Source organism: Triplophysa rosa, linkage group LG4 (genome assembly GCF_024868665.1).
Source record: "Triplophysa rosa linkage group LG4, Trosa_1v2, whole genome shotgun sequence".
Taxonomy (NCBI): domain Eukaryota; kingdom Metazoa; phylum Chordata; class Actinopteri; order Cypriniformes; family Nemacheilidae; genus Triplophysa; species Triplophysa rosa.
In genome coordinates, this window is record NC_079893.1 from 22,924,524 (window position 1) to 22,950,913 (window position 26,390).

The 26,390-nt window shown below is 38.4% G+C and overlaps 3 protein-coding genes and 1 pseudogene across 4 annotated transcripts; 2 read left to right on the forward strand and 2 right to left on the reverse strand.

Annotated features, from left to right (window-relative positions):
• Positions 1 to 239: 239 nt before the first annotated feature.
• cntf (ciliary neurotrophic factor) lies at positions 240 to 3,817 on the reverse strand. The gene is made up of 3 exons (XM_057331689.1): positions 3,451 to 3,817; positions 1,836 to 2,129; positions 240 to 1,531 (listed from the first exon to the last, which is right to left on the reverse strand). Exons 1-3 carry the CDS (start codon positions 3,559 to 3,561, stop codon positions 1,352 to 1,354), a joined length of 585 nt encoding a protein of 194 aa, XP_057187672.1. The 5' UTR covers positions 3,562 to 3,817; the 3' UTR covers positions 240 to 1,351.
• Positions 3,818 to 8,659: 4,842 nt separating this feature from the next.
• On the forward strand, positions 8,660 to 9,776 carry si:ch211-113e8.11 (uncharacterized). The gene is made up of 2 exons (XM_057330691.1): positions 8,660 to 8,821; positions 9,134 to 9,776. Exons 1-2 carry the CDS (start codon positions 8,748 to 8,750, stop codon positions 9,774 to 9,776), a joined length of 717 nt encoding a protein of 238 aa, XP_057186674.1. The 5' UTR covers positions 8,660 to 8,747.
• On the reverse strand, positions 9,162 to 17,622 carry zfp91 (ZFP91 zinc finger protein, atypical E3 ubiquitin ligase). 2 transcript variants are annotated; one of them, XM_057330680.1, is made up of 12 exons: positions 16,942 to 17,622; positions 16,633 to 16,667; positions 16,445 to 16,546; positions 16,323 to 16,359; positions 14,463 to 14,573; positions 14,155 to 14,229; positions 13,851 to 14,030; positions 13,706 to 13,756; positions 13,462 to 13,540; positions 13,264 to 13,378; positions 12,950 to 13,049; positions 9,162 to 11,858 (listed from the first exon to the last, which is right to left on the reverse strand). In XM_057330680.1, exons 1-12 carry the CDS (start codon positions 17,316 to 17,318, stop codon positions 10,868 to 10,870), a joined length of 2,253 nt encoding a protein of 750 aa, XP_057186663.1. In that variant the 5' UTR covers positions 17,319 to 17,622; the 3' UTR covers positions 9,162 to 10,867. The 2 variants fall into 2 exon arrangements, with proteins under 2 accessions (XP_057186663.1, XP_057186662.1); XM_057330679.1 differs by having other exon boundaries at positions 9,163 to 11,858; positions 14,155 to 14,232; positions 16,942 to 17,620.
• A 158-nt stretch (positions 17,623 to 17,780) lies between these two features.
• LOC130552422 (GTPase IMAP family member 8-like) lies at positions 17,781 to 25,059 on the forward strand (annotated as a pseudogene).
• The last annotated feature ends 1,331 nt before the right edge of the window (positions 25,060 to 26,390 follow it).

A 26,390-nucleotide genomic window follows, 5' to 3' on the forward strand; every position in this document is an offset into this window, starting at 1 on the left:
CACACACACACACACACACACACACACACACACACACACACACACACACACACAAATAAATAAATACACACGCAAACAGATCACAGATCACAAACATACACTCCACCCCCACTCTTCCAAACACACATCCTGCTTTTTTCCCATAGCTACACACGCACGTACGCACGCACGCACACACACACACGCACGCACTCATGCACGCACGCAGTAAATTATTACAGTAACAGCAACCTGTTTGAATGATAGCTTGGGTATTGCCATTTATTGCAGTGCATGTCTGAAAATTCATACATTAATAATAAATTATTAAATGCCAATTTCTCTGTTTTTTACAGTTTTAATACTCTTCATACAGTAACCGTTTTTTTCTGTCCTCCATCAGAGCTCTGCCTCTATAATCATCATCATCTCCATACAGTACATGACGTAAGTCAACGGCCGGCCCATGCTCACTAGGATACAGATTTTGAGTAGATATAGCACATAATAAATGCAGTGTACATGCATGACAATTACAGTTAATGTGAAAAGGTGTGTGTCTGAGAATTTAGACCATCCTGTAAGTCACATCTGACATCTTGACCTGGAATAAAAACAGTATTTTATGTAGCCAGTAGAGGGCATGAGTCTTTCATTAATGTGCAGAGAATGAGGAAAATAATCCTAACAATCTCAAACAGATGGTACATGGTACATCTAAAAGAATGAAAAGACTTTTATGATAGAGGTAAAGAAGTAGCCTGTTAAAGGCAGCCAACACAGCTGGATGCTTGTCACGTGTGTACAGTAGGTAATTTTCAGGATGCAAGAAATCAACTTCTAACAATAAATGTATACAGTAACATTGATTTACAAACATTTGTGATATCAATGATTTAGATTTGTTTAGTTTAAGCAGGCCACAAATTCGTTTACCCAGACAGGCTCTAGATATATTTTCCTTTCCAGGCCAAACACAAGGCCTATGTGTAAATGAGGACATACTGTACATTGTTATTGTTAATTTTACACAATTGGTCTTGGCTTTTACAGTCAATAATCATAACATGTAATGAAACCAAGTGTTAATTTATTTCTGAATATATTAACATCTGTTACTATTGAACATCAATGACTAATTAATTATTCATATTTAAATAATCAAAAAACACTAATACTAAAGATGTAAATTACAATCATTTTTATAAAATAACATCAACCTCTGCATTTCTGGAATGCTGAATTGTAATATCTGTAATCCCCAGGCCTCCTCACTTTCTACATTCACTATGCTGTAATGAAATTCTTCCTCATTCTTATCATATGCTCTTCTGCTCCACCCTTGCATTCCTTTTTGGTCCCACATCCAGTCTCAATTCCTTGTTTTCCTAGACCCTCTGCTTGTCCTTCGGGAGATTGCCTTTGATGCTTTCTCCATCTCCACTGGCAGCTGGTTGAGGGTGTTTGATGTTTGGCCAGTCCAGTGCACAAGATCCTGCAGCACTCTCAAAATCCACATCTTCATACCAAATCTCCCACTGCCATCCAGCTCCTTTCACACAGACAAAATCTCTGTCAAATTCACATTTCAAAGATTTGTTTTCTCGGCACATCACAACGGTTTTATTTTATTTTCTTTGTTAAATTCAATGAGAAATTTTCAACCCTGTCTCAAAATTCAGTGAACATTAATAAATTTGTATCTAAATATGTTTCTAAATATAGTTTTATAAACACTTTTTTTACTACAATGAAATGCCACAAAAATGACCTAAAGACAACTGTTTACTTTTAATTCTATTGTTTGCTAAATAAAAGGTTAGCCTATACGTTTAAAACAGGTAAATGAAAAGCACCTCTTTGACTGCAGCTTCAAATCTCTGGCCATCCACTAGTAGTCTCTCTGTGCTCACCAACAGGTGGCCCAGACGATCCTTCACAGTTGTCCTCTGTCTCGTATAATCGCCCTCTTCCTCGGAAAACTCTGCGTCCTCGCGGTTGATGACATCTTCCAGAAGCCGCAGACACTCCTTCAGAGCAGCGTGCAGGATAGATATTTTCTCTGCATCTGACATCTGAGGGACCAGGGGCGGAACGGATACTAAATAATCCCCGGCAACTGGTGAGGACGGCAGTGATTCACGTTTTCTCTGCAAAATAAGTCAATTAAAAGGAGAGAAAGGGAAGAAGACTCAGCATGGTGAATGTAGCCATCATGCAATTTACGATCAACTTTATGTTTATTTAAAACGATCACCTTTATATGTATTTAATATCACTAACTGATATATACGTATAATAACATTATTATTATTATAAATATGATATTTGACTGTATTTTATATGCGAGCTACAGTATTGACAGAGGGTCTAGAAATAGTACATGTGATCATCATTAAGCCCAGGTTTAAGATAAGTCACTAATTAATGTGGGTTTGCTGATCAAAGCATCTAAAAAAACCCTGTAATGTTACAGCACTCCTGTAAGTGCCACAAGGATTAACCTTTATTTAGTTAAGAACAGTAAAGTTTGAATAGACGAAGAAAATGTTTGATAATACATAGTTTACTTTATATGTGATATACAAACTAACATTATGTAAAAGCAAACATTCCCCAGGGTGCCTCCAGAAGGTAGCAAGGAAAAGAAAATTTCAGCGAAAAAGACAAAGCAAAAATTGTAAAAGTGTACTTATAATATCACAATTACTATTTATCTAACAAAGTTTAAATGATTTTCTTTACATTATGGATATGTATTTTATAAAGGGGATCCCTCATAAAGGTTAATCTTATTCGGGAGTCATAAAGTTTGACGCCACTGCCTTAAACCTCAAAGGTGAAACAAACGACATCGCAGATATGACCGAGTACACATGTTCGCACAGACAACATAATAAATGAATCTTCTAATGTGATCTAGACTCCTTAATTTGTTGCATACTGTATACCTACAAAAAAGATCAGAAGAGTAGCAAGCCTATCAGAATTACTTTATAATGGCTGACGTAGGCTGAACAGGAATCAAATGTCGCACCAATTTTACAAATGAAAATACTCCCCTGCATTCCAAACCGCTCCCACGTTTCTTTTCCAAGATAAACCGAAACACAGAAGTGCGCGCTTCAAGTATTCAGTGAACACACGAGAGATTGCGGTCCAGAACGATTTGGCAGATAACCAGATGTCTTATTACTGGAACAAACGCGCTGTAGTCTAGAAACATTTTCCATTCGGCTGCGCGTACCAACAAGTTTGGATAACCCCCCTAGTGTTGGCTATTCTTCCAGTGACTTCACTTCTGTGACATTCAGCCGCACACACACTTCCTCCAGACATTCCTAATCTAATGCCTTATGAAGGATAATGTCAGACATTGTGTTCGCGTAGCAGACCGAGTCAACACCTAAATCTATATCGAAATTATTTTGTAAAACAAACTCATGTTTGTTCGTGCATAATTAGGCTTACGTATAACTCTAGAAGCTGGTTGCATTCCTCATGAAGAAGCCGAGCCAAAGCTGCAGATCTCCCTGCTTGCCCTCGCAACCCATGGCGACCGCGTGAAGCCCTGCCAGCCATTTATTTTCCAAAATGATCTGATGTTTGAAAAATAACACCCGACTAGATAACCGGAATGAACCAGCATATACGCCTCTACGAAGTATTGTAATACGACTCCAATAAAGCGACGGCAATCCTCGGATGTTTTTCATCACTCTCCATAAACGGTGCAGCTATTTTATTGTCGCTCGCTCTAGGATAAACTTTAAATATCCCTTCTACAACTCACGTTCACCCCGTTATAAAATGTTCGTTCTGAATTTCTCGGTTACTCCACCCCTAACGAGAACACGCTTTTGGGGAGGGTTTAAGGAGCTGGGAACGTCTGACGGAATTTCATTGGACCGGAGTTCTATGGCGTCAGATTTATATCACCAGGACTTGAATTTAAAAAAGCTAGCGAATTTATTACCTCGAATTTTATTGTCCTTAATTTTAATTACTTGAACATCTTTTTTTATGAATTCACCGTCCTAAAAATTCGAGTTGTGAAATTCAGGTTTTAATTATTCAAATTTCACGTTTTCAGGTCGGAAACTCAGGAAACCATATTCGACTTGAGAATTTCATTTGGAAATAGCAGCGTCTGATAGCCCCGCCTAACTGTGACCGTTGAGTGCGTGAAGTGTCCACGCACTTCATTCAAATATGAAGTTCCGCACTTCATATTTTCAAGAAGTGCACTTCTTTTTTGAGAATTTTCAATGTGAATGCACTACTCACACTTTTTATACTACAATGTGTCTGCAATGGCGTAGAGTGCATAAGTGCGCGATTTGGGACGCACCTAGATTTTTGCCTCCTGGGTTCTATACTCTTTGTTGACGATCGATTGCTCTTCCTTGCATTCCCGGATGTTACACTCAGTTATAGAGGGTATGCATTGACGTCACTTTCCCACGTGAACATTTTGGGACACGCCCTGGGACACGCTCCCCTGGGTGGCAAAACACCCAGCAAAAAGGCTGAGGAGAATAGGAGAAACAAAGAAACCGGAAATAAAACGCAATTATTTGCTAAAATTACAAGCAGCTGGAGTCGACGGTGATCCTTACGACTTCCCTACGACTTGCAAAGGAATTAGGTGTTTCTGGACACCAGGAGCGGACTGGCCATCTGATCTGGAAATATGATGCAAAACACAATGCTTTATAAATAAAGTGTAAGAAGTTTGTACAATAGAAAATATAACAAGCATTACTCCAGTAGGCAGCGCTCCGGTACAACATTAAATAAAAAATAGAAAGTGAAACTTAAATTTGCCATCAGCAAATTAAAACGTTAAATCGATTCGCTCAGAAACAAATGAAAGTTTTATAAGACCACAGATTGCCTGTTAGATATAGCCAAAATGTATTATATCTCAAGTTTAACCGCTACAAAAACATCAGACTTGGTGATTTCCTGGAGCTCACATCTCTGAAATCCTCCCAGGACATTTTAAAATAGACACGATCGCCAACTGCAGATTTTAACTTTAAACACATACATTCTTGCCTAAACAACTCTTAAAACTACATTCTGTGACAAAATAACCGTAATATTATAAGCATTTATCTGTTTTACTGCTCCACTGCTGTTGCTGTGCAATGCATGTCGGGAAATATAGCGTCAAGTTCACACAAGTCACCTCACAATACATCCTCGATAAAAGTTGCGGATCAAGGACACATCCGGGGATTTTGTCCGTTCTTCTCTAGCCCTGCATTCCAATTCGCCTTCTTATACGAGCCCTAATAGTAGGTACTGTTTTTGTGTTGGAATAGTAGGTACTTTTGAGTGCATGGCAAAAGAGATTGCACACACTGGGACGTACTAACAGGAAGCGGAAGTGGCCGTTGTTGCCTAGACAACATTGTGGCCAATATGTCACACACATCAAAATATAGCTCTTCTTTCCAGTGTTCGAATTGTGTCAAGGCTCTTGGGGGTCCCCTAACCTGTCTTCAAAAAAAAAACAGATGGAGCTGCCAGTACAAGCATCAATCACATGATAGTTTGGATCATTTTAGTAATTTGACCACATTACACGCATAAATGTCTTTAACATGTTGATAATCTATTAAAAGAGATCCACATGAGGGAGAGATTAAAAGACATATTTTTTTGCAGTGACCATGCTATCGATCTTGCTGTAATTTTTTTATTTTACATTGTAGCCTAGATTTTTTTTTAAGATTAGTTGTTGACTTTAATTGTACAGCTATTGTTAGAGAGGACAGGAAGCGAAGTGGGAGGGTTCAGGAAAGGACCACGAGACGGGAATCGAACTTGGGTCGCCCGATGCGCAACCGCGCCACATGTCGGAGCACTGCCCACTAGGTTATTGGCTCCGACAGACTAGATGTATTTAATAAAATTTTGCCTAGGTTTGATGTCTTTCTTGCTGAGATTTCACTCATTGATTTTACTCATTGTAAAATCTCTTAAACTTATTTATAACAATAAGAATAACACGTTTTTCAAAATGTATGATAACATTTTCTTACTAATTGAGATTTTCATGTCCTCTTATTTTCCTTATTTTTTTCTTGTCCTTTCATACTTGTTCTTTATATTATTGTAATGCGGTGCTGTTCCCTTTTTTTTGGAATATTAATAAAAATCATTGGAGCCAGTGAGGGAGAGGACGCGTCACCTCATGCAGAAGCGTATGAGCGTTTTAAACGTGATTCATCTCCTGATAATGTAGATTAAGTATATGAAAATAATCCATATGAAGATGCAGGATAAGAAAAACGAATGTCATTCCTTTGGGCAAAAGCAGAAGCCTTCTGGTCAAAGTCAGAACTCATGTTTGCAGAAGGGAGAGCAAAATAATCTCCGGGGAATGCGAAAGTTTTCTGAGGGAAAGAAAAATATTCTTGGGGAAACGCAAAAGTTTTGCAAAGGAACGCACTTTTGGGGAGAGCAAAATATTTTCACTCCCTTTCCTATTTTTCCACCACCTGTATGTCCCTGTAGTGGCTCAGTGTCACATCTGTTTTGACAATGTGAGATAACATTGGACATAAAGAAAGACTTGCATATCAAAATTATACTAGCCTAACTGTAAAGTTTTAAGATAAACGCTTTCAATATGAGAGGATCCGCACGCAGCCAGTGTCTTGGTGCGACATCTCTGTACATGTCTTCATTGAACACTGTGTGGCGCACTTGAGCATGCATGGATTTTTCAGATAAAAATGACATTTAGTTTTATGAAATGTGTACAAATAATGGACAAAAGTGTTTTGTTTTAGCATGATAATTTGACAAAAAAATTATTTTGTGTTCTTAGTTGTCTAGTTTTAATGAAAAACCAGGGACCCCCAAGTTCATTATATTGGACCTTATGAGAGGTCCCTTAAGGCTTATGAGGGGTCTGGGACCGCCTCAGCCCCCCTCAATTCGAACCCTGCTTCTTTCCGTAAAGGTATTTATTTATTAATTATTTCGTATGTAAGGTTTACTACATACTCACATTTGTTAATATAGTGATGCATCAGTTATATAATTTATCATTCTTCACTTGGAATTTCTACCGGAAGTAGTAGATCATCCGGGTTTCTTTGGAATACTATTTTCAACATACTACAATTTGGGACATACTAATTCTACTTTCGAATACTATAAGGACGGATAGTATGCTGATTGGTAGGGGTGTGAACTTTGAATTTGAACATACTTGTGCTGCTACTGATGGCGTTTCACAAGTCCACAAGAACAAGTACAGGCAAGAATGCATATTGAGACCTGAATTTTACGACCTTAAAACGTGAACTAAAATAATTAAAACTTGAATTTCACAATCCAAATTTTTAGGATGGGGAATTCATACAAAAAGATTTTCAAGTAATTAAAATTAAGGACAGTAAAATTCGAGGTAATAAATTCGTTAGATTTTTTTAATTCAAGTCCTGGGGCACGTTCAAGCTCAAACCGGTGCAACGTTTTGCTATGGACACACCCAACGAAACAAGAGAAAACGTATCTCAAACCCTGTTGCACACCGTTTCCAGGAAACCTTTACATTCAACCCGGAAATCGTAGCAAAACATTGTGCACCGGTTTGAGCTTGAACGTACCCACATTTTCTTTTGTTTTGTGGGTGTGTCAAGAATTTCAGCCCAATCAGCAGCAACATGTATACAGGTATAACCCACGCGGTTTTAAAGAGACAGCTTGCACAATAAGTAAAGTCGTTTAAAATTGTGTCAATTGAAGATATTAGAAGACATGTATTTGGCAGTAGTCAACACATATTTGTAACGATTTCATCAGGCTCCGAAAATTCTTCAAAAAGAACACAAAGAATGGCCTTCTCAGCTGCCATAGTTCAACTCTTGCGTCACCACAACAGGGTGTTCAACCGCACCACCGTTTCCGTTAAAAAACGCTTTGCAACGTTTTGTGGTGATATAAATCTGACGCCATAGAGTTCACCCTTCAGACTCGCTGTTAACGCTAGTAATACTTAACTAAATGACAATATAAAGAATAGGGATAAAAGCAGAAAAGTGCACGCAAGTACACACAAAGATGACTTCTTTTCGAAAATACTTTCGTATTGATGTTTCAATGGAAGGAGAAGAATGACAGTCCCAAAAAGTTTGCACTTTTATCAGCTCTACCAGCTGTGGATATTATAGGATGCACTGCACACCAGTCCTGACCGCAGAGATGATAAAGCCAGCCTACTTGGTCCTCTGTGGACAAATACAAATAAATAATAAAACATCGATTATCTGTTTTAATTAGTTTTATAAAACAGCCAGTTCCAGTTCTTGATTCTCACTCTGCTTGGCATCGTGCATGACTTATTTACAATAATACACAATTCTGTAGTGGATAGTATTGAACATCAAAATAGCACACTAAATGCTATGAAAAAGTATTTTTTTCTTGCAATTCTGCATTTGTATTTTACATTAGGATGCAGAATATGTCATTATACAAACTGTGTTTGTTCTCTACTTTGGATTCATGCTTTAACCATATTTACTTGTAGAAAAACAAATGGTTAATCTTCGTAAGCGCTATTATAAAAGCTTTTTATCCTCACGGTACCATTCCGCGCCACGCGAGGGCAACATCACGCATGTGCTCGATTCAGTTAATAGAACCAGAAGAAACACTTACTTCCGGATAGACAGACAGATACTGGTCTTATTGACATTTTTTGTTTTTAGCGTTAATTCCTTTTGTCGTGTATTTCAGTGGTTATGAACTCGCTTGTAGGATACGTTGTCTCGTCTGAGTCAGAAGACGAGGAAAGGGGAGAGGAGAGTCGGAAGGAGTAAGTTAATAATACATGAATTCGCAGTTTATAACATTAACGTTACATTTATTACATGTATTTTAATACCATGTATTCCACAATGTTCCTGTTTTTTTTTACTTAACTTTTAACTGTTTGTTTTCTTATGTCACTACTGCTAAATTTTTTTTTTGTTGCTTTGCAACAAGGCAAATAGTAAAAAGAACAACAGAAATACATTTGAATTAAATATTAAGACAAAAATCTGTGAATAGCTTCTTTTCACAGTTATAATTTAATATAAATGAATGGACACATTATAAACACAAGTCTTGAAATATATCTGCTCAGGTCCTTCAAAAAGGCAGATGATGCTGTGGAGGAAAAGAAAAGCCGTAATTTCCTATTGGAGTCCGAATCACCTTCCAGTGAGTCTGAATCTGGTCCAGAGAATGAGGATGAAGGCGAGGAGATTGCCCACTCCTCTCCTGAACCCTTGCTGACCCCTTCCGTCCGCCCTCACACTCACAAGCTCCCGCCTCCGCCTCTGGGAGGCTCTGGCTCAGGTGGAGATCACATAGGCAGCAGTGTGTTTGCTAACCCATTCAAAGACATGGCAGATGAGAGGCTGAATGTCCTGCAGAAACACGTACCTCTTACTCTACAAGCTCACCCCACCCAGATCGGTGGTAAACGGATATGTGTGGCATACAGAAAGAATGGCCGTTGCCGCTTTGGAAGCAGCTGCAAGTTTGCACATGACAGTGATTTGCAGAGTAACCGGGTGGTGACCTCTGACACTGAACCAAAAGACAATGCCACTGCCGGTGTTGCTGGGACACAAGATGACTCACTGGCTTCTTGTGATGTTGACAAGGAGACAGGTGACGATAAAAACAGTGAACAACGAAAAAAGAGGAGAGTGGGGGTCAATGATTCTCTCATTCCACCGAAACGAGCCCTCAAGCTGTACGCCAGGCTCTCGCATCCCTAAAAAAGACAACACTCAAAAATACTTTACCAGAATGATTTGTAATAAACAGAAATGAAGCAATTTCTACAGAAGATACTGTTTGACATACAAAGTGAGGTGTGGTTAATGCCAGCAACTGTGCGATTCTTTGGAAATAATATTGTAAATGACTGTATCTCAGTAACTTAACTTTGTGAAAAATCTTAATAGATACAAGGAACAACTGCATTGATCAAGGTCTGAAACCATTTTCAACTTCTTTTATATAAGTTCATCTTAATAGAAATAATTGTACAGTTTGGGACAATAAATCTAAATGTGAATACATGTTTGTTGCTTTATGATTTAAATATGTGGCAAGAGATAGATATCACAAGGACAATGCTTTTGCAATTAGGAAGAGGATTACAGACTTTAAGACCTAACATTGTTGAGCTTACCTACAGTTTATCACTTGAGTCATTACAGCTTATTGCTCATTGGTTATTTCTAATGTAGCCATTGAAACCAAACAATGGCACAAAACAGACACCAAAACAAAACAGGGAGGGATGAATTTGTGCATGCAGAACATGTTCTTGCATTAAAATAGTAAACAGAATGCATTGTAATTGAACACAAAACACATTTATAGGAGCACTAATACTCCATCGAGATGCCATCCTGCCTCCAGAATAATCCAACTAGTTTAATGTTAAACTGACATTAAATGTGAAATTTTAATCATTCTTAACTTGACACTGTGTCTTAAAAAGCCTTATCTTGTGGTGTTACATTTCAATTCATTACAGTGGAGATGCTGCACAATGCTAAAAGACATCAATCTGGTGGATGTGAGTGAACAGCTCGGGGTCTGTGGAAACCCCTAAACACAAAATGCCACACACACACACAAAACAGATGTGTCTTGAGGGGGAACTATTACTGTTTATATACAAAATGAACAATGACAACAACTCAACACATCCTCTCTGATACATACATTTCTACAAACCTACCAAAGTTAACGTGGTTACATACAATATATTTATGACTATATATTTAACTTCAGGCCGTGTATCGTTCTGGAGTGTGACAGACAAGTCATCTCATTTTTCTCCAAGTTCCATTCATTATATCAGTACACGCTGTATCTGCCCGTCTGAACGCTCTGCCATATTTTGCTCCTCCCCATCCCCACCAGCCTCCCAACACTCAGCCCCATTTCTATTAGAATTAACCCCGTCTCCTGCCCAAATGATTTGTCTTGTCTCCAAAGGGCCAGTGGACGACTGAAGAGAAGCAGGAGGAGGATTAGGGGCAAATCCCAAATTGCTCCGGCAGTCGGAGGAAGTCTCGGACAGAGTTTGCGAGTGATGGGTGGTAATAATAGGAGTATTGGAGGGTCTGGTGAGCACCTGGGTCTGTTGTGGTTGGGTGGGCTGAAAAGGGAGCTGCTGAGCGACCGAAAGCAGTGGGAGCTGGTGTTGAGGAAGAGCTCTGAAGGTCATGTGGACGATCTGAGGCTGGGGGTTGTAGGACTGCATGGGTAGCTGCTGAACCAAAGTAGCCTGCTGGGTGACGGTCGTGGTGGGCTGAAGCTGCTGAATTTGGTGCTGTTGCTGCGAGACAGGTGCGGCCACGAACTGCAGCGGCATCTGAAGAGCTTGGGACGAGGCCTGCTGCGAGGCAGCGCCGTTCTGTTCCTCTGTTGGCGGTAAAGCCAAGGTCACCGGTACCTGCATGGCATGGAGGTTGTTGTCCTGATCCATGACCATCACTGGACCCATGTGCGTTACGGGGCCCACCTGACCTGCTTGCACCACAGAGCTCCCCTGCGCCTCAGAAACCGCCTGCTCTGTCTGTGCAGGGCCTGTGGAGCCTTCCAGCAGTGTGGTGACTCCTACAGGTGTGGTGATGAGGGATCCAGCATTGGCTGCCAATGCTTCTGCGATGAGCACCTCAGGGTGGCTTTTGGCTTTGTGAGCCACCACACTGTCCTTCTTCTCAAACTTCTTGCCGCAGATGCTGCAGGAGAACTGGTACGTTGCATCTGCGTCGTGCTTCTTCATGTGCCAATTGAGGGAAGCCTTCTGACGGCAGGTAAAACCACAGATCTCACACCTGTAACATGAAGAAGATTAAATGCAGAGAAATACTGCTGGAAACAATGGGGAGTGTTTGGAATTCTGTTGGTTTCACTGTTTTCAGAGGTGCAGAAACGGCACTCATTTATTTTGCTCAGTTCATATTGTTTATGGTTATATGGTTTCATAAAGATATGATTAATAACACAGCTCACTGGAATACTCATTTATGCACTTGGCAGACGCTTTTATCCAAACAGACTTGCCGTGCGCATTCAAGTACAATTTTTCAGTATGTCAGTGGGTCTTCTAGGAATCGAACCCACAACATTTTGCACTGCTATCACAATGCTCTAACAGTTGAGCTACAATACTCAATTCAGATTTATCAATCATTGCATTCTGTGGTCAAATATTTTTGTCCTATCATTAAAATGTTTAAAGCTAAGGTAGACAATATTTTTCATATTTAAAAAAATAGGAGACCATTGCAAATTGTTGTTTAATTAGCAATTCTAGATGTATTGTGTGGCCATTCCAGTCCACTATCTGTTGAATATTAACAGAATTAAACCTGAGGAGTGACATGAAGTCATCCAACAGCAACGTGAAAGACTGATAGCATGAGGAGACACATGATAAAAAGGTTATCACATTTTTTTTACTTTTCTCGAATATATGTACAAATATTATTGTTGTATTGCTTAAAAGTGAATATGAGCTTATTTTCTGTGTGGTAGGTCTAAAAAAAAGAGCATCTTTTCTATTATTTTGACCTGTTTCTCTAGTTTTCATTTTCTGCAAATAAAAACAATTTTTTATTTGAAATTTGGGAGAAATATTGTTAGTAATTTACAGAATGAAACAAATGACCATTTTACCTAAACACATACCTATAAATAGTAAATTTCGAAATGGTCTCTTAATTTTTTCAGCTGACACGCACATGCACGCACGCACACACGCACGCACACACAATATTTAAAGTCAATATGTTTGCGGATAATGTACAACTAGCAAATCATCAACCACAAAATAAATCCCCTTTGGGTGGATACAAGACTTGACATTGTACATAGCCCCCTCTACTGGAGAACAAATGTGATTTATGTATATGATTGAACTTACTGCAGTGGCTTCTCTCCAGTGTGTATCATTCGATGCACAGCCAGATTATGAGAGCTCTTGAAGGCGCGAGCACAGAACTCGCAGATGTAGTCTCTCTGATCTGTATGTTAACAGAAGGCACTCAATCAAACACATTTTATGTACAACACTTCTTCATGTATTATACACAAAAATATTTACTGATGTATGATACAGCTATACCATGTCTTAGAAGCATAAAGAATATGGCATGCAGTTTGTTAAACAAACAAACAAAAAACCTTCACGCTATAACGTCAAGTAAATAAGTGCATAACTAGACACATTTGCCCTACCTGTGTGGTGCTTGGCATGGCGCAATAGTTGTTTCTGCAGCCGAAAGAGTCTTCCACATGAAGGGTGAGGGCAAACATACTTCTTCTTCATCAGATGTTGATATTTGATGTGATGCTGCAGGACAGAAACACATTAGAAAGGTTTAACATTTATTTCAGGTCTCTGACGGTGAGGAAACAACAGGCTTGCATTTGTACCTGTAAGTAGCGCGGGTGGGCCAGCACTGTACCACATCCCTCCATTTCACAACGCACATACTGAACCGGAGGCTTTTTCCTGTAGAGAGTAACAAAACATCAGTTCATATTGAAACCATTCATGTTTTCATCCATTTTTGCATTTTTAATAACTAGGAATATTGCTAGTTAGACAGAAACATTATCAGCATCAACAAATCATTGTTTGTTTATTTTTAACATTTAATGTGGGAAGCTTTGTTACCTTCTCTTTGGAAGACGTGGGGTTTTGTCATCTTTCCTTCTCCGCCCTCTCCTGAAGGAAGGTTTAAGTAAGAATATGTCTCTGAGAAAATTCACTTTGCTTATGGTATGTTCAGTTAAAACATGAAACATCATCATTAACTCACTTCCTGGGCATTTCAGCAACCTCCCCTGCAAGTTCAACACCAATCCTCTCATCTGTGCTCTCCCCTCCCTCAGTTTTGATCTCTGTGTCACGCTCTTCTTCATCATCAGTCTCAATCATGACTGTCTTGTCCTTCCTCTCATGCCTAGTAATTGGTTTACGCCTTTGCTTAGGAAGATCCCTGCCAAATACAACATTAGAGGACAGAGATGGAGAGGGCGTAGGAGAAAGAAGAATGTACATAAAAAAGGCTAAATGATGAAACACTCAAAAACCTACAGAAAAATAATATCCATCTCTCATACTTAGGATCATAACTCTGATCATTCATGTCGTCTCTAAAAGGGACATCTTCTTCACTGCTGATGACATCCTCCCCGCTGCTACACAAAAAAAAACAAGTGCATTAAGTCATGAGCAGTCATCGTCTAATGTACAACACATTAAATGTACAGATACAACATAGCCAACAGTTTACCAATGTAAATAACTTTATTATTGATTGCTAACTGTAATCATTATATAACTTCATGTGCTTCAAGAATGCAACATAAAATTATATCTTGATCTATCTTCCAACAGGTTGTGATGCATAGATACAAATCTGTTTTACCTCTGTGTGTGAGGGAAGTAGTTTCGATCTTTTGGGTCATCCACATATGAAGCCTCTTCCTCTTCTATAAGATCATCATCATCTATGCTCTCATCTTCCTTTTTCTCCACACTAAAATATGGCAGTAACAAACACAGGACCGGTTACACCAAAACACTAGCAGTATTCTTTAAGACCCCATCAAATAGCTTGACAATGGCTTGTCTCTGTTTTTAAATAGCAAAAAGTTTTTAGTTTACATGATTTCATGAGATCTTTTCATACAAATGCCACACTCAGTTGTAAAATTACGGAAAACATCTGGTCACAAATCCGTGTCCACAGTTTTGTAATTCATTCCCTCAGTTTAAAAAACGTACTCACAGATTCTAAAACTGTTCCCTCAGTTCACAAAACCGTGCTGAAGTTGGAAACAAGACGGTCCCTAAATTCACGAATATCGAAAATCCCCCCTAAAAAATTGAAAATCCAAATTTACGCCAGTCCGCGTTTCTCACACACAACAGAATAATTGGTCTGCTGCAAATATAACACTCCTTTCATAACATTATTTTGTGATTTTTATTATAAAACGGTCAGTTCTGGTCCTTGATTCTGATTGGCTGAGCGGAGTTCTAAGCCGTTATAAAATACCTCAATATATAACGGCTGACCGCACCACATAGCCTAAATATCATTTTATTTACTTTATTTTATGAAACCTTGCTAAGCATATGGAATAACCGTTTTATAAAATCAATAAGCCCTGCGAAGCAGTGGGTTACAGTGCATTTTATAACAGCTACGGGGTTTTAGGCACTCCGCTTCGCGTTGTGCCACAACGCCCTTAGCTGTTATAAAATGCATGTAACCCACTGCTTCTTGGGGCTTATTGCTTTAGTAACAACCTATTTCGTCTACAGTTCTGATGAGTTTTAATAAATGTGTTTGAAATAAAACTGACCTAGTTTGGATGCTATGCAACATCATAAAATATTTCAGGAGCAAGTTTTTTGGATGTTTATATAAAATATGACATTTAATTGCTTTACAGAAAGTTATAATTAATGTTGAATCTAATGTTCAATTACAATATTCAGGGAAATAATTAAAAATGAACCTTTATGGGTTTTTTGCCATTGTGCAGCTCTAAAGAGAAACAAATGTGTATTTCTTTTATATTTCTATTAAAAAGGTTTGGCACATAACTGTGCGTCACAATCTTCCAAAGTCCATTTGTTTATTTGTAATGTAAGTTCACAAAGACTTGAAGAATAAAACCTAATCAATGTTATGATAAATACAGAAAAGCTCGAAATACAGAAGTCATGCATCTGCTTGTTGCGTACTTGTTTTTGCATGTGCATGTTTTTATTGTTTTAACTAATTGACGGAGATTGACATTGACATTGTCAATGTCAATCGTCTGTCATAGATTGACATTGTCCGTAATTAACTAATAATTTTTAATTAATGAAAAAATTTCTGACATATAATTAATGAACATTAACATAATTCTTATTTAAGATGTTCATTTATTTTAAACGTTTAGGTAAAATAATTAGCAAAACTGTGGGAACGGATTGCGAAAGAGTGTGCACGGTTTCTGAATTTGTGGGTACGTATTTCAAAAACTGAGGGCACAGTTTACAAAACCAAGAGCACAGATTTGAAAGGTCCTGTGCACGATTTGGTAAACTGAGGGAACAGTTTTAGAATCTGTGAGTACCTTTCTTTTAAACTGAGGGAACGAATTAGAAAACTGTGGCCACGGATTTGTGGGTATTGTTTTTTTTCTCCGACGGGTGACCAAGTGGGCTCCGCATAGAATAAAACACGAATGATTAAAACAGATGTCCAAATGCTCTTCACTGTTATTACCTTGTTTCTGTATTCTCAGTCGACTTGTTGGCCTCCGCTGAAAGAAAAAATAAATTCGCATTCATTACATTTATTTCTAAGTCGTGTATTTAAATGTTTTATTTAGAAACGTATACTCATACCATAATCACTGTCTGTTTCCGGTTCAACTTTGAACACAGTCCTCGGTGGCCCTCGACAGGTGCGCGCTCCTGATCGCACCTGCGCCCGTCTCCCGCGGGCTGCTGCGATTCAACAGTGACAGGAAGCACGATCAGATAACATTCTCTTTCTCACAAACAAAATAAAAATAATACATCTTTAAAACTACCTCGAATGACAAGCCCATCCTTGCTTTCTTCACACCTGTTCACAGGACGGACAGCAGAATAAGGTTTATTTATCATTTGTATTGACAGTGCGCGCTCTCGTTGAGGGGCAGGTGATTTTACCGCTCGCTCACAAACAACTTTAGGAGTGCAAACGTAAACACTGCAATCTGACGTTTCGGTTAAGGTTAACTATAAACGTGTAATGACATACAATGTTATTAATGACACTGAAAGGAATTTTCAAACGCGAGGCCTTACTGTTTTGCCATGACACTACTGTATTTTATGGAGTCAGAAGTCGCACGTACTCATCCGGCTGACCGTAGTCAGCGTCCGATGAACCCGCAGAGGCTACTGCGCTCCTCCTGCGCCGCGGATAGATCGCTTTCCTCCGGCGGTTGGCTGCTGCATCGCGGGTCCCTTCAGCCCGGTCCTCTCCTAGATCGTTTTGCCGCCACGCAGGGAGCGCTCGCATCGACCTGTCCCGTAAAACCCGTCCAGATACTGCCACGCTCGTCGCCGCTCCGTTTGTTTCGGCCGAGCAGGTCCCTTCGGTACTCAAGCATCCGTCCCCTCGCTCTCTTACCGCCTTGCACGGAGTGGATGCCGTACTCTGCTCCGCGGATGTCTCCACGGCCGTCTCAATATCCACCTCCTCTTTGTTGCTCGAGAGTTGCGGCTCCATCACCGCATAAGTTGTTGTCTCTCTGAGCCTTGCTTTTGAACGACTTTCTAATTCTCAACGAATTAAAATGTAGCTTGAAATGAACGGGATGTACAAAATATGGAAAATGTTGGGTGGCTAACGGCCCTGATCCGACTGTCAAACATGTTTCTGTGGACGCTTTTGCAAATCTGATGCAAAAATTAAAGTCGTTGAAATTGAAAACTAAGTCTGTCATTCCTCTAATAACTGTGCAAAATTCATTTTAAAGACCCAGAGCCCATTTTAGGTTCTTAAAGCTATAGTAAAACGCGCTGTTAGCACAGCCAACTGAGATGGCTGATTATCGCTCTTTGTTGCGTCTCCTTTAAGTCGAGAAAAAGCTGAAGACGAGCTCGACAGCGACACACAGCGCCGCGGCTGTACGTGTGGAAGATTTCAATGATCTACAAAACCTCTTCTGTGCAACACAAAGAAGAAAATGCCGTTCCAGACACTCTTGAAGTTTGAGAAACAGAAAAGCGCATTGTTGTAATTTTTGTACCGTTCGTTCAACATGCATAAACATGGTCATGGTATTTTAGGCTATATGTGAAAAGACAATTAAACTTTCCATAACTCAATAATGATATGAAAAGTATTCATTACATTGAGAACAGACCATTGTACAGGTAATATTTTCTCTGACTGGACAAAATAAGTTGACAAAATAGTAAACCTAAAATTCTGAGAAAGTGAATAACAGAACAAAACGTGCTTTTACGTGAATTCCCCCATTTGGATGGTTTGTTTAATTACTGTCGTCGCTCTGTACATCGTCGTCTATATGCAGTGCCGCGTAGTGTTGGGTCCTGTAGATGGCAGTGTACACCACATTTACCCATTCTATGAAAAGCCTTGGAAGTGTGTCGCTGATGCTGAGCTATTTTTACGCAGGCGAGGAAAACGAAACTTACAGGGGTTCTTTTGTTTTAACAAAAGCAGTTTCATTTTCTAAGCCAGCTATAACGTGCTCTACATCGAAAGGTGGGTTGTACATTTATTACATCTATAACGTATTTATTTTGTTTTATTTATTTTCTATGATATTAAGTATTTTTATATTTTAAACCATAGTATTATTTAATATTACTATATTGTCTATCTAGCTACTGGTGAAAGTATTTATTAACTTTTTTTGAGGGTAAGCATGCACTGTAAATTATTATGCAATCAAGTTTTGGGTAGATAAAGCCAAACTACACAAAAAAAGTGTATATGTTAGATTTATTTAGCTACTAATTTCTGAGAATTAGCTTAGTTCTTTGGCCTTAAAGCTATGGGGCGGTTTCCCAGACAAGTCTTTAACCTAGTCCCAGACTAATTTAAATGTTAGAGGTGTGTTGATCAAAAACAACTTAAACTGACATATCTTAAATATATATCGGTGCGATTGTTTTGTCTCAAGATGCACACAGAAAAGTTTTTTTTGTCTTGCCTAACCTAATCCCTGTCTGGAAAACCACCCCTAATGTGCTTAGCACTATCCATACTGTAGAACTGAAACTGTCAATAGATATGCACTGCTAAAATGAGAAAATTTCTCCTGATGTCAAAGCTGTGGTCGTTTTTACTGATCTACAAAAGCTGTGCTATGAAATACAAGGAGCGAATGCTGTTCCAGATTCACTCAAAGTATGAGAAACCATCGCCAGTAGGGATGTAACGATTCACTCAGCTCACGATGCGATGCGATTCACGATTCTGATCTCACGATGCGATTTATTCACGATTTACTCACGATTTATTTGGAAAAAATGAGTTGAAACCAATTAGAAATGAACAACGTCCCTTGCATTATTTCTTAAATGCTTCACGTTTCTTTGTATGATAAAATAATGTTTTATTTCAAATAACAAAACTTTCTTTGTATGATAAAATAATGTTTTATTTCAAATAACAAAACTTTCTTTGTATGATAAAATAATGTTTTATTTCAAATAACAAAACTAAACTGCAATTTTATAACAAATTAATAATAGAAAAAGTCTCTTTAATATAAACAATCTAATACTGTCTGTGCTTTTCTTGGATTTTTTTGCATTTAAGAAATATCAGCATCCACGTTTAGGTTTGCAGTGAAAATAGCGGCTCCTGCTGTTTAAAAAATGTATTGCGATTCAGTTCAAGCCTCAACCTATTTGAATCGTCGCTCATTATAACCGATTTTCAACCGGCTCACGGTGAATCGTTACATCCCAGTAAAGTGTGGCGTTGTCATTTTGTTTCCCCTTGCACAAAGCACTGTGTACATTTTAATGTATCTTTTTTGGGTTACACTTTATTTTACAGTGCACATGTTACAGTGTAATTATATATTTAAGTACTGACTATGAGATGAACTACATGTACTTATTATAGGGTTAGGATTAGGGTTTGGTTTGTAATTATGCATAATTTAGAGTAAATACTAAATACATGTAACATATGTAACAAGGGAACTGTAAAATAAACTGTTTTTTGTAACCCTTTTTTGTAATACAGTATTTTGCCTACTCTATAGCCTATTTTATGAACTGACAAAATACCTAAAATAGAACGCCAGAACAAAACAGGTTTTGCTTAACTTAAAAACGGGTTTGACGACTAACGAGACAATCTCCGTCTGCCATAAGTGTCTGCATGCAGTGCTGCTTTGAAGATGTGTTTACGTCTAGTGTACCCCACTCTGCCTATTTTAGTCATTTCAGCATTTTTTTTCACAATACATATCTTAATGCTACAGTATATAATGCTATTCTAAAGAACTGAGTGCTTCTATTTTTATAGCAATGGTTTGGAACTTGACTGATCTGCATAAATCCTAGACCTGAACCCTGCTATAAACCTTTGGTGTAACCTTAAATGCAGACTCTGAACCAAAATACCCATCACACAACATCAATGACTTGTACACAGGAATAGTTATTTTGGAACAGAAAAAAGGCACTTCTGAAACTAATGCAGTATGCAGATGGAAACAAAAATCTTTACAATGCCAGTTGTAGAAATGCTATTTTGTTCATTTTTGGAAGCACGTTTTTTTCTGTTCCAAAATAACTACATTGTAACGGTTCTTTCTATGTTTTCATTGTGTTCTGTACTATTTGACCTAGTTTCTGTTCTGTTAATTAGTTCAAGTTTCACCTGTGTTTCAATCATCATCCCATTAGTACCTTTGTTTGCCCTATGTAATTAAGATCTGTGCTCCAAACATTTCGTAGACAGCTCAATTTTTTTAACACCATTGCATTACACTGTTATATTTTCTAGAAATACAATAATGATAAAATATTGACCCCACTTTTTCAATAGTAATGGAAAACATTGAAAAGTCTCCCAGACAACCACCAAAGTCCTCAAGGTTTTGGCTCCCACCTTTGTTGACTGTTCTACAAGTGCTTTGTATAATTGTCTCCATTGCAATTGGGATTCAGGTATGCATAAAAATGCACGATGATAGAACATTCAAAACCTCACACATGTCTATATTTTAAACGGATCATTTATATTTTCTACATTATATATTTAAAAATATATAATTGTCCATCTTTGTAATCACCTCTAGATTTTTAAACAAGAAAAACATGAGTTGGATGACATAGGTAAAGTCTGTTTGTTTGTCTATTTATGTGTTGTTATTTACAGTTATACATAATACAGGATGTTTATTAATACGGCACATTGTACCATCTAGTTAAAAATATGCAAACTGAATATTAGCAGGACAAAAAATAAAAAATGAAATAAAAATGGGTTGTTGTTTATGCACAGTCCTTAATCCAGATGAAGAGCTCCGGATTCTCCTGGTTGGAAAAACAGGGGTGGGGAAAAGTGCAACAGGCAACACCATCCTGGGACAAAATGTTTTTAAATCTGAGGTCTCCTCCTCCTCTGTGACTGCACAATGTGAAAAATTTCATGCAATAGTTAATGGAAGAAAAGTGTCCGTCATCGACTCTCCGGGTTTGTTTGACACCAGTTTGAGTGCAGATTAGGTGATTGACAGAATCAAACGTTGTATTCCTCTCTCTGCTCCTGGTCCACATGTGTTCTTAGTTGTGATTCAGTTGGGCAGATTTACAGAAGAAGAAGCAAAAGCAGTTCAAATCATCCAAGCAATATTTGGCAAAGAAGCCTCCGCATACACCATGGCTTTGTTCACTCATGGAGATCGATTGGAAGATAAAAACATTCACACGTTTGCGCGTAACAGTGCAAAACTGGTCAGTTTCATCAAAACCTGCAATGGACGATACCATGTGTTTAACAACAAAGATAAGAATCCAGATCAGGTCGTTCAGTTGCTGGACCAGATTGATAAATTGGTGACTGGAAACGGTGGGCAGTATTACACCAGTGAGATGCTTGAGAAGGTGGAAAGAGTGATTGAAGAAGAGAAGAAACGTATCCTAAAAGAGACAGAGGAGCGAAGACTGAATGAGATTGAAGTTCTGAGGACGAAATTTGAAGGTGAGTTCTTTGAGAAAGCAAAAGAAAAGTTAAATAAGGATTATGAGGAGCAGGCAAGATGGCAAGCTGAGCGAGAAACCTCCTTTATATGGAAAATACTCAATTACTTGAAGGAAGAATTAAAAAAATATTTTGGCCTAGACAAGCTAATTTCGAAGGCAGCAATGGCTAGGTCGCTGTAGTTTATAAAAGATATGTATGTTTTAGATAATAGACAGTGATTAGTGCTGCTCCAAATCATTTAAATTTATGCCAAGTTGCATTTGAACAAGCTCTGTAATTATGTGAATACTTATAGCCATAACAAGTTACGATTTATGATCCATTACAAAATGTCAGATTTATTTTTGTTAAAGCTACAAAGTATAAATATTGTCTCTCTACCATCTCTGTTTATTGTTACTATTGATAAGTACTTGCTTAATAAATGATTTTTGTTCATTTTAAGAAAAAAGTTATGGATTGAAGCTTTTAAAACAACAAAATCTTTTGAAGGGGCTGTACAGTATGCAACATTTTTCATGTATTAATTGCTTTTTATTGTCAGTGTGAACAGGGTGAATAAATGATAAAACAACATTTAGTTTTGGGTAAACTATCCTTTTATGGTCTAACTTATGCAATTTACCAAGGTTAATTGCCATAGCAACTTACTATGTGAACATAACCTCCTTCATGTAGCACTTCACACTTTTGAACACATTAGCCTGGAACAGCCCTTCAATGGCCATGACTACTACTTTCCCGTTTCGAAGGCAGCATTAATTTTGCTCAGTTCTTCTGGCTGTAATAGCCTAAAATATCTTTCATTATATGCAATAGTAAACGAATGAGCAACTGGAGACACAGCAAGTGTATTTATCTTCTTACTGTGAGTGTTAACTCATGGTTACTTTCAGGAGGTTGGATCACCTGCAAATGTATTGAAAGTGAAAGTAAGATTCTTACTACTTCCTGAAAAAGGAACTATTCAATCAAGAATACTCAAAATACAGCCCCCTTTTTTTTTACATAACAACAATGAAAGATTACCTGTCTTTTCCTTCAGCTTTGTTTAATGTTTACCTTTTTTAGTTTCACCTGCCCTTGTTATCTCCTCCTCCTCCGTGTCAGAGTGTCATGTTTGCTTGAGCTGGTCTTTGTTTTTCCTGCTCTGTCACTGAGTTCTATTTTCATTTTTAAGTTTTGTCCTGGAGTCTTTTGCCAAGAACCTTGACATTATCTCTAAATAACTGGGACAATACCACATTACGAGGACAAAACACCCACATACATAGACTAATAGAAGATAAAGGAGAACTGAGAGCAGAAGCTAAAATGTAAGTTGCATTTAGCGTCTTAAGTTTTGAATGCTCATATTATTTATTTTATTTGGGTAATGGAATTTTTGAAGTTTTATTGTATAAAACAACCTTGCCTCATTTTTATTCATATTTTCATATTGTCAGTTTTAAGTTCTTCGTATCCACAAATGGAGGCATCTGAGACTTCTAAAAGACAACGATCAAATGTATCAATGTTTCAATACTTTGGTATCTCAGTACTTGCTATATTAGCCTTAGCAAAGATATACCAGGTATGTATTTAGAAATGTAGATTTTTACTTTTGGTAATCGATGTCTGTTGTTTGTTAAATTATGGCTTAATGATTTTTATTGATTTCATTTAATGTGTCTTGATTAGCTGTTTTGCACAATAATAATTGAAGTCCTTTGTTTCTGTCTGAATACCATAAAGACGAGCATAAATTATTTAAATAAGCAAATAATGGGGCGGTTTCCTGGACAGAGCTTAAGACTAATCCTAGACTTAAATAAATGTTCGAGCTGTCTAAACTAAAAACAGCTTGCACTGACATATGTTAAAATACATCAGTGCCATTGTTTTGTTTTAAAATGCACACAAGTCATTTTTTTGTAAGACATGTTTGCAAATACTACTTTTAAATGTCCTAATTTAACTAAGGCCTAGTCCTGGGCCCAGTTGCATGAATTTAGCCACAAAGTTCAGACAGTGTCTTAATCAGTCTTACTTTTTATATTTCAATTAGCCCAATCTACATTTTTATGTAACTTATTTAAAGAAGGTATGACCTCTTGAAGAAAAAAATAGATGACTAACTTCTAAGACTAGTCTAAACAGTTTATGCAACCGGCCCCCGGTTTAAGCTAAACCCTGCTGGGAAACCCCCCCTAAGTGTATAACACAATTTCGTGTCATATTCTAATTTTCACATTATTATAAACTTTTTACACATTTAAAAAAAGGTATGTTATATTTTTAGATATTCAATGAACATGAGGATATGGATGATTTAGGTAAAACATGACTTTCCAAACACAGCATAACAATAACTGACACAACTTCATAAAAATGATAATGCACTGACTTGAGAGTACATGAAATTAGAAATGTCTAATGTTTATTCAGGAGAAGAGCTCCGGATTCTTTTGGTTGGAAAAACGGGAGCAGGAAAAAGTGCAACAGGCAACACCATCCTGGGGAGAAAAGTTTTTAAGTCAGAGATCTCCTCCTCCTCCGTGACTGGACAATGTGAAAAATTTCATGCAATAGTAAATAGAAGAAAAGTAGCTATTATTGACACTCCAGGTTTGTTTCACACTAACTTAACTACAAATGAGGTTGACAACAGAATTAAGCAGTGCACTTTATTCTCTGCTCCAGGTCCACATGTCTTTCTCATTGTGGTTCAACTGGGCCGATTCACAGATGAAGATGTAGAAGCAGTTAGAATTATCCTAAATATTTTTGGTGAGGCAGTCTCAATGCACACTTTAGTAATCTTTACTCACGGTGACCTACTAAACGGAAAAAATATTCACACTTTTGTGCGTGATAATCCAAAAATGTTCAGTCTGTTGAAAACGTCCAGCGGACGATTTCATGTGTTTAACAACACAGATAAGAATCCAGATCAGGTCGTTCGGTTGCTGGACCAGATTGATAAATTGGTTACTGCAAACGGTGGTCAGCATTACACCAATGAGCCGCTTGAGATGGTGGAGAGAGCGATTGAGGAAGAAAAACGGCATATCCTGAAAGAGACAGAGGAACAGAGACTAAAGGAGATCAAAGCTCTGTGGAATGAACATCAAGGCGAAGCCTTTGAAAAAGCGAAAGAAAAGCTGATAAAAAATTACGAACAACAGGCAAGATGGCAAGCTGAGGAAAACATAATTCGCGTTTCAAGTGGTAGGTTCTCTCTCATGAATGAAATTAAAAGCTTTTTAAAACTTGACAGACATTAAAAGCAATGGTTCAAATTACATTACCAAAACTAATTCATGCCACTGTTTTTCTGCTGCTTTGTCAAACCTGCTAATGCCATCTGTCTCTTGCATGTTATAACATTACTAATGATTAACTTAAATCATAATGAAATCATTAGCTAAAAAATTAAACATAACTCAAACTAAAGAAAGTTGTAAACAAATGGAAAGCACACATTTACCTTTATCCTGTTTGAGCTTGTTTTTCCCCCTTTATACTGAGTGTTTTCCAGAAAGAATAAACTCTTGCTTAAATGAACATCATGGCATATTTTATTTCTGGGTCAACCCTCTAAAACAACTGTATTGTGTAAGAACAGCATCAATAATCAATATATTTTTAACAATTTCTTAAAACATTTTTTTAAATATATAAATTGTCCAAATTTAGATGATTAAAACATGTTCTTCAGATTTGTAGGAGCATGTTTGCATACCTGTAAGGAAGGAACAGACATGTCACATATAGCAGCAGGGAAAACAGGCGAGCGGATTCATGTGCAGTAAAGTTCTTTTAACCAATTCACAAAGTGAGTATAATCCACAATGAAACAAGGAACACGGCAGGGTGACACAAGGTGTAACAAACAAAAACGATCGATAAAGCATAACTGAACAAAGGAGCAATATATATACACAAGAGAAGAGACAAACATGAAATAAGACACAGGTGAAACCAGTTACAATAACGAGACACAAGGCATAATGGGAAATGGAGTCCTACAAAACAAGCAAAAACACAGAGCACTATGGCGCCCTCAGGTGGCGAACAGAGGCGCCAGCCACAGGACATGACATAGCCCCCCTCTAAGGGCGGGTTCCAGATGCCCTTATATGACAGTCCAGGAGGGTGGAGGAGCGAAGGTGGAACAGGCGGAGGGATGGAGGGCCAGGCCCGTGAAGGGGCACAGGGCTAGGGCCGTGGTGCAGAGGCGGACCTGGGCCATGGTGGCCGTCTGAAGGCCAGGGAGGTGCAGGTTGGTCTTGAGGCCAGGGAGGCGCAGGCTGGACAGGAGGCGCAGGCTGGACAGGGCTGGATGCCGGCTGGACAGGGCTGGGCATGACAGGCAGTGCTGGAAGCCTGGGCGTGGCGGTCATCTTCAGAATCAGAATCAGAATCAGAATCAGATCTTTGCAGCAGGCTCAGGCGAGGCGGCAATCATGGCAGCGGGCTCAGGCGAGGTGGCCATCTTCGCAGCGGGCTCTGGAGTGGCAGAGCAATGCACAGGCCAAACACACACCAACGCAGCAACCATCACCAGCGGGGCAGACTCCCAGGACAGGACCCCAGGAGCAGACACCTCCATGACCA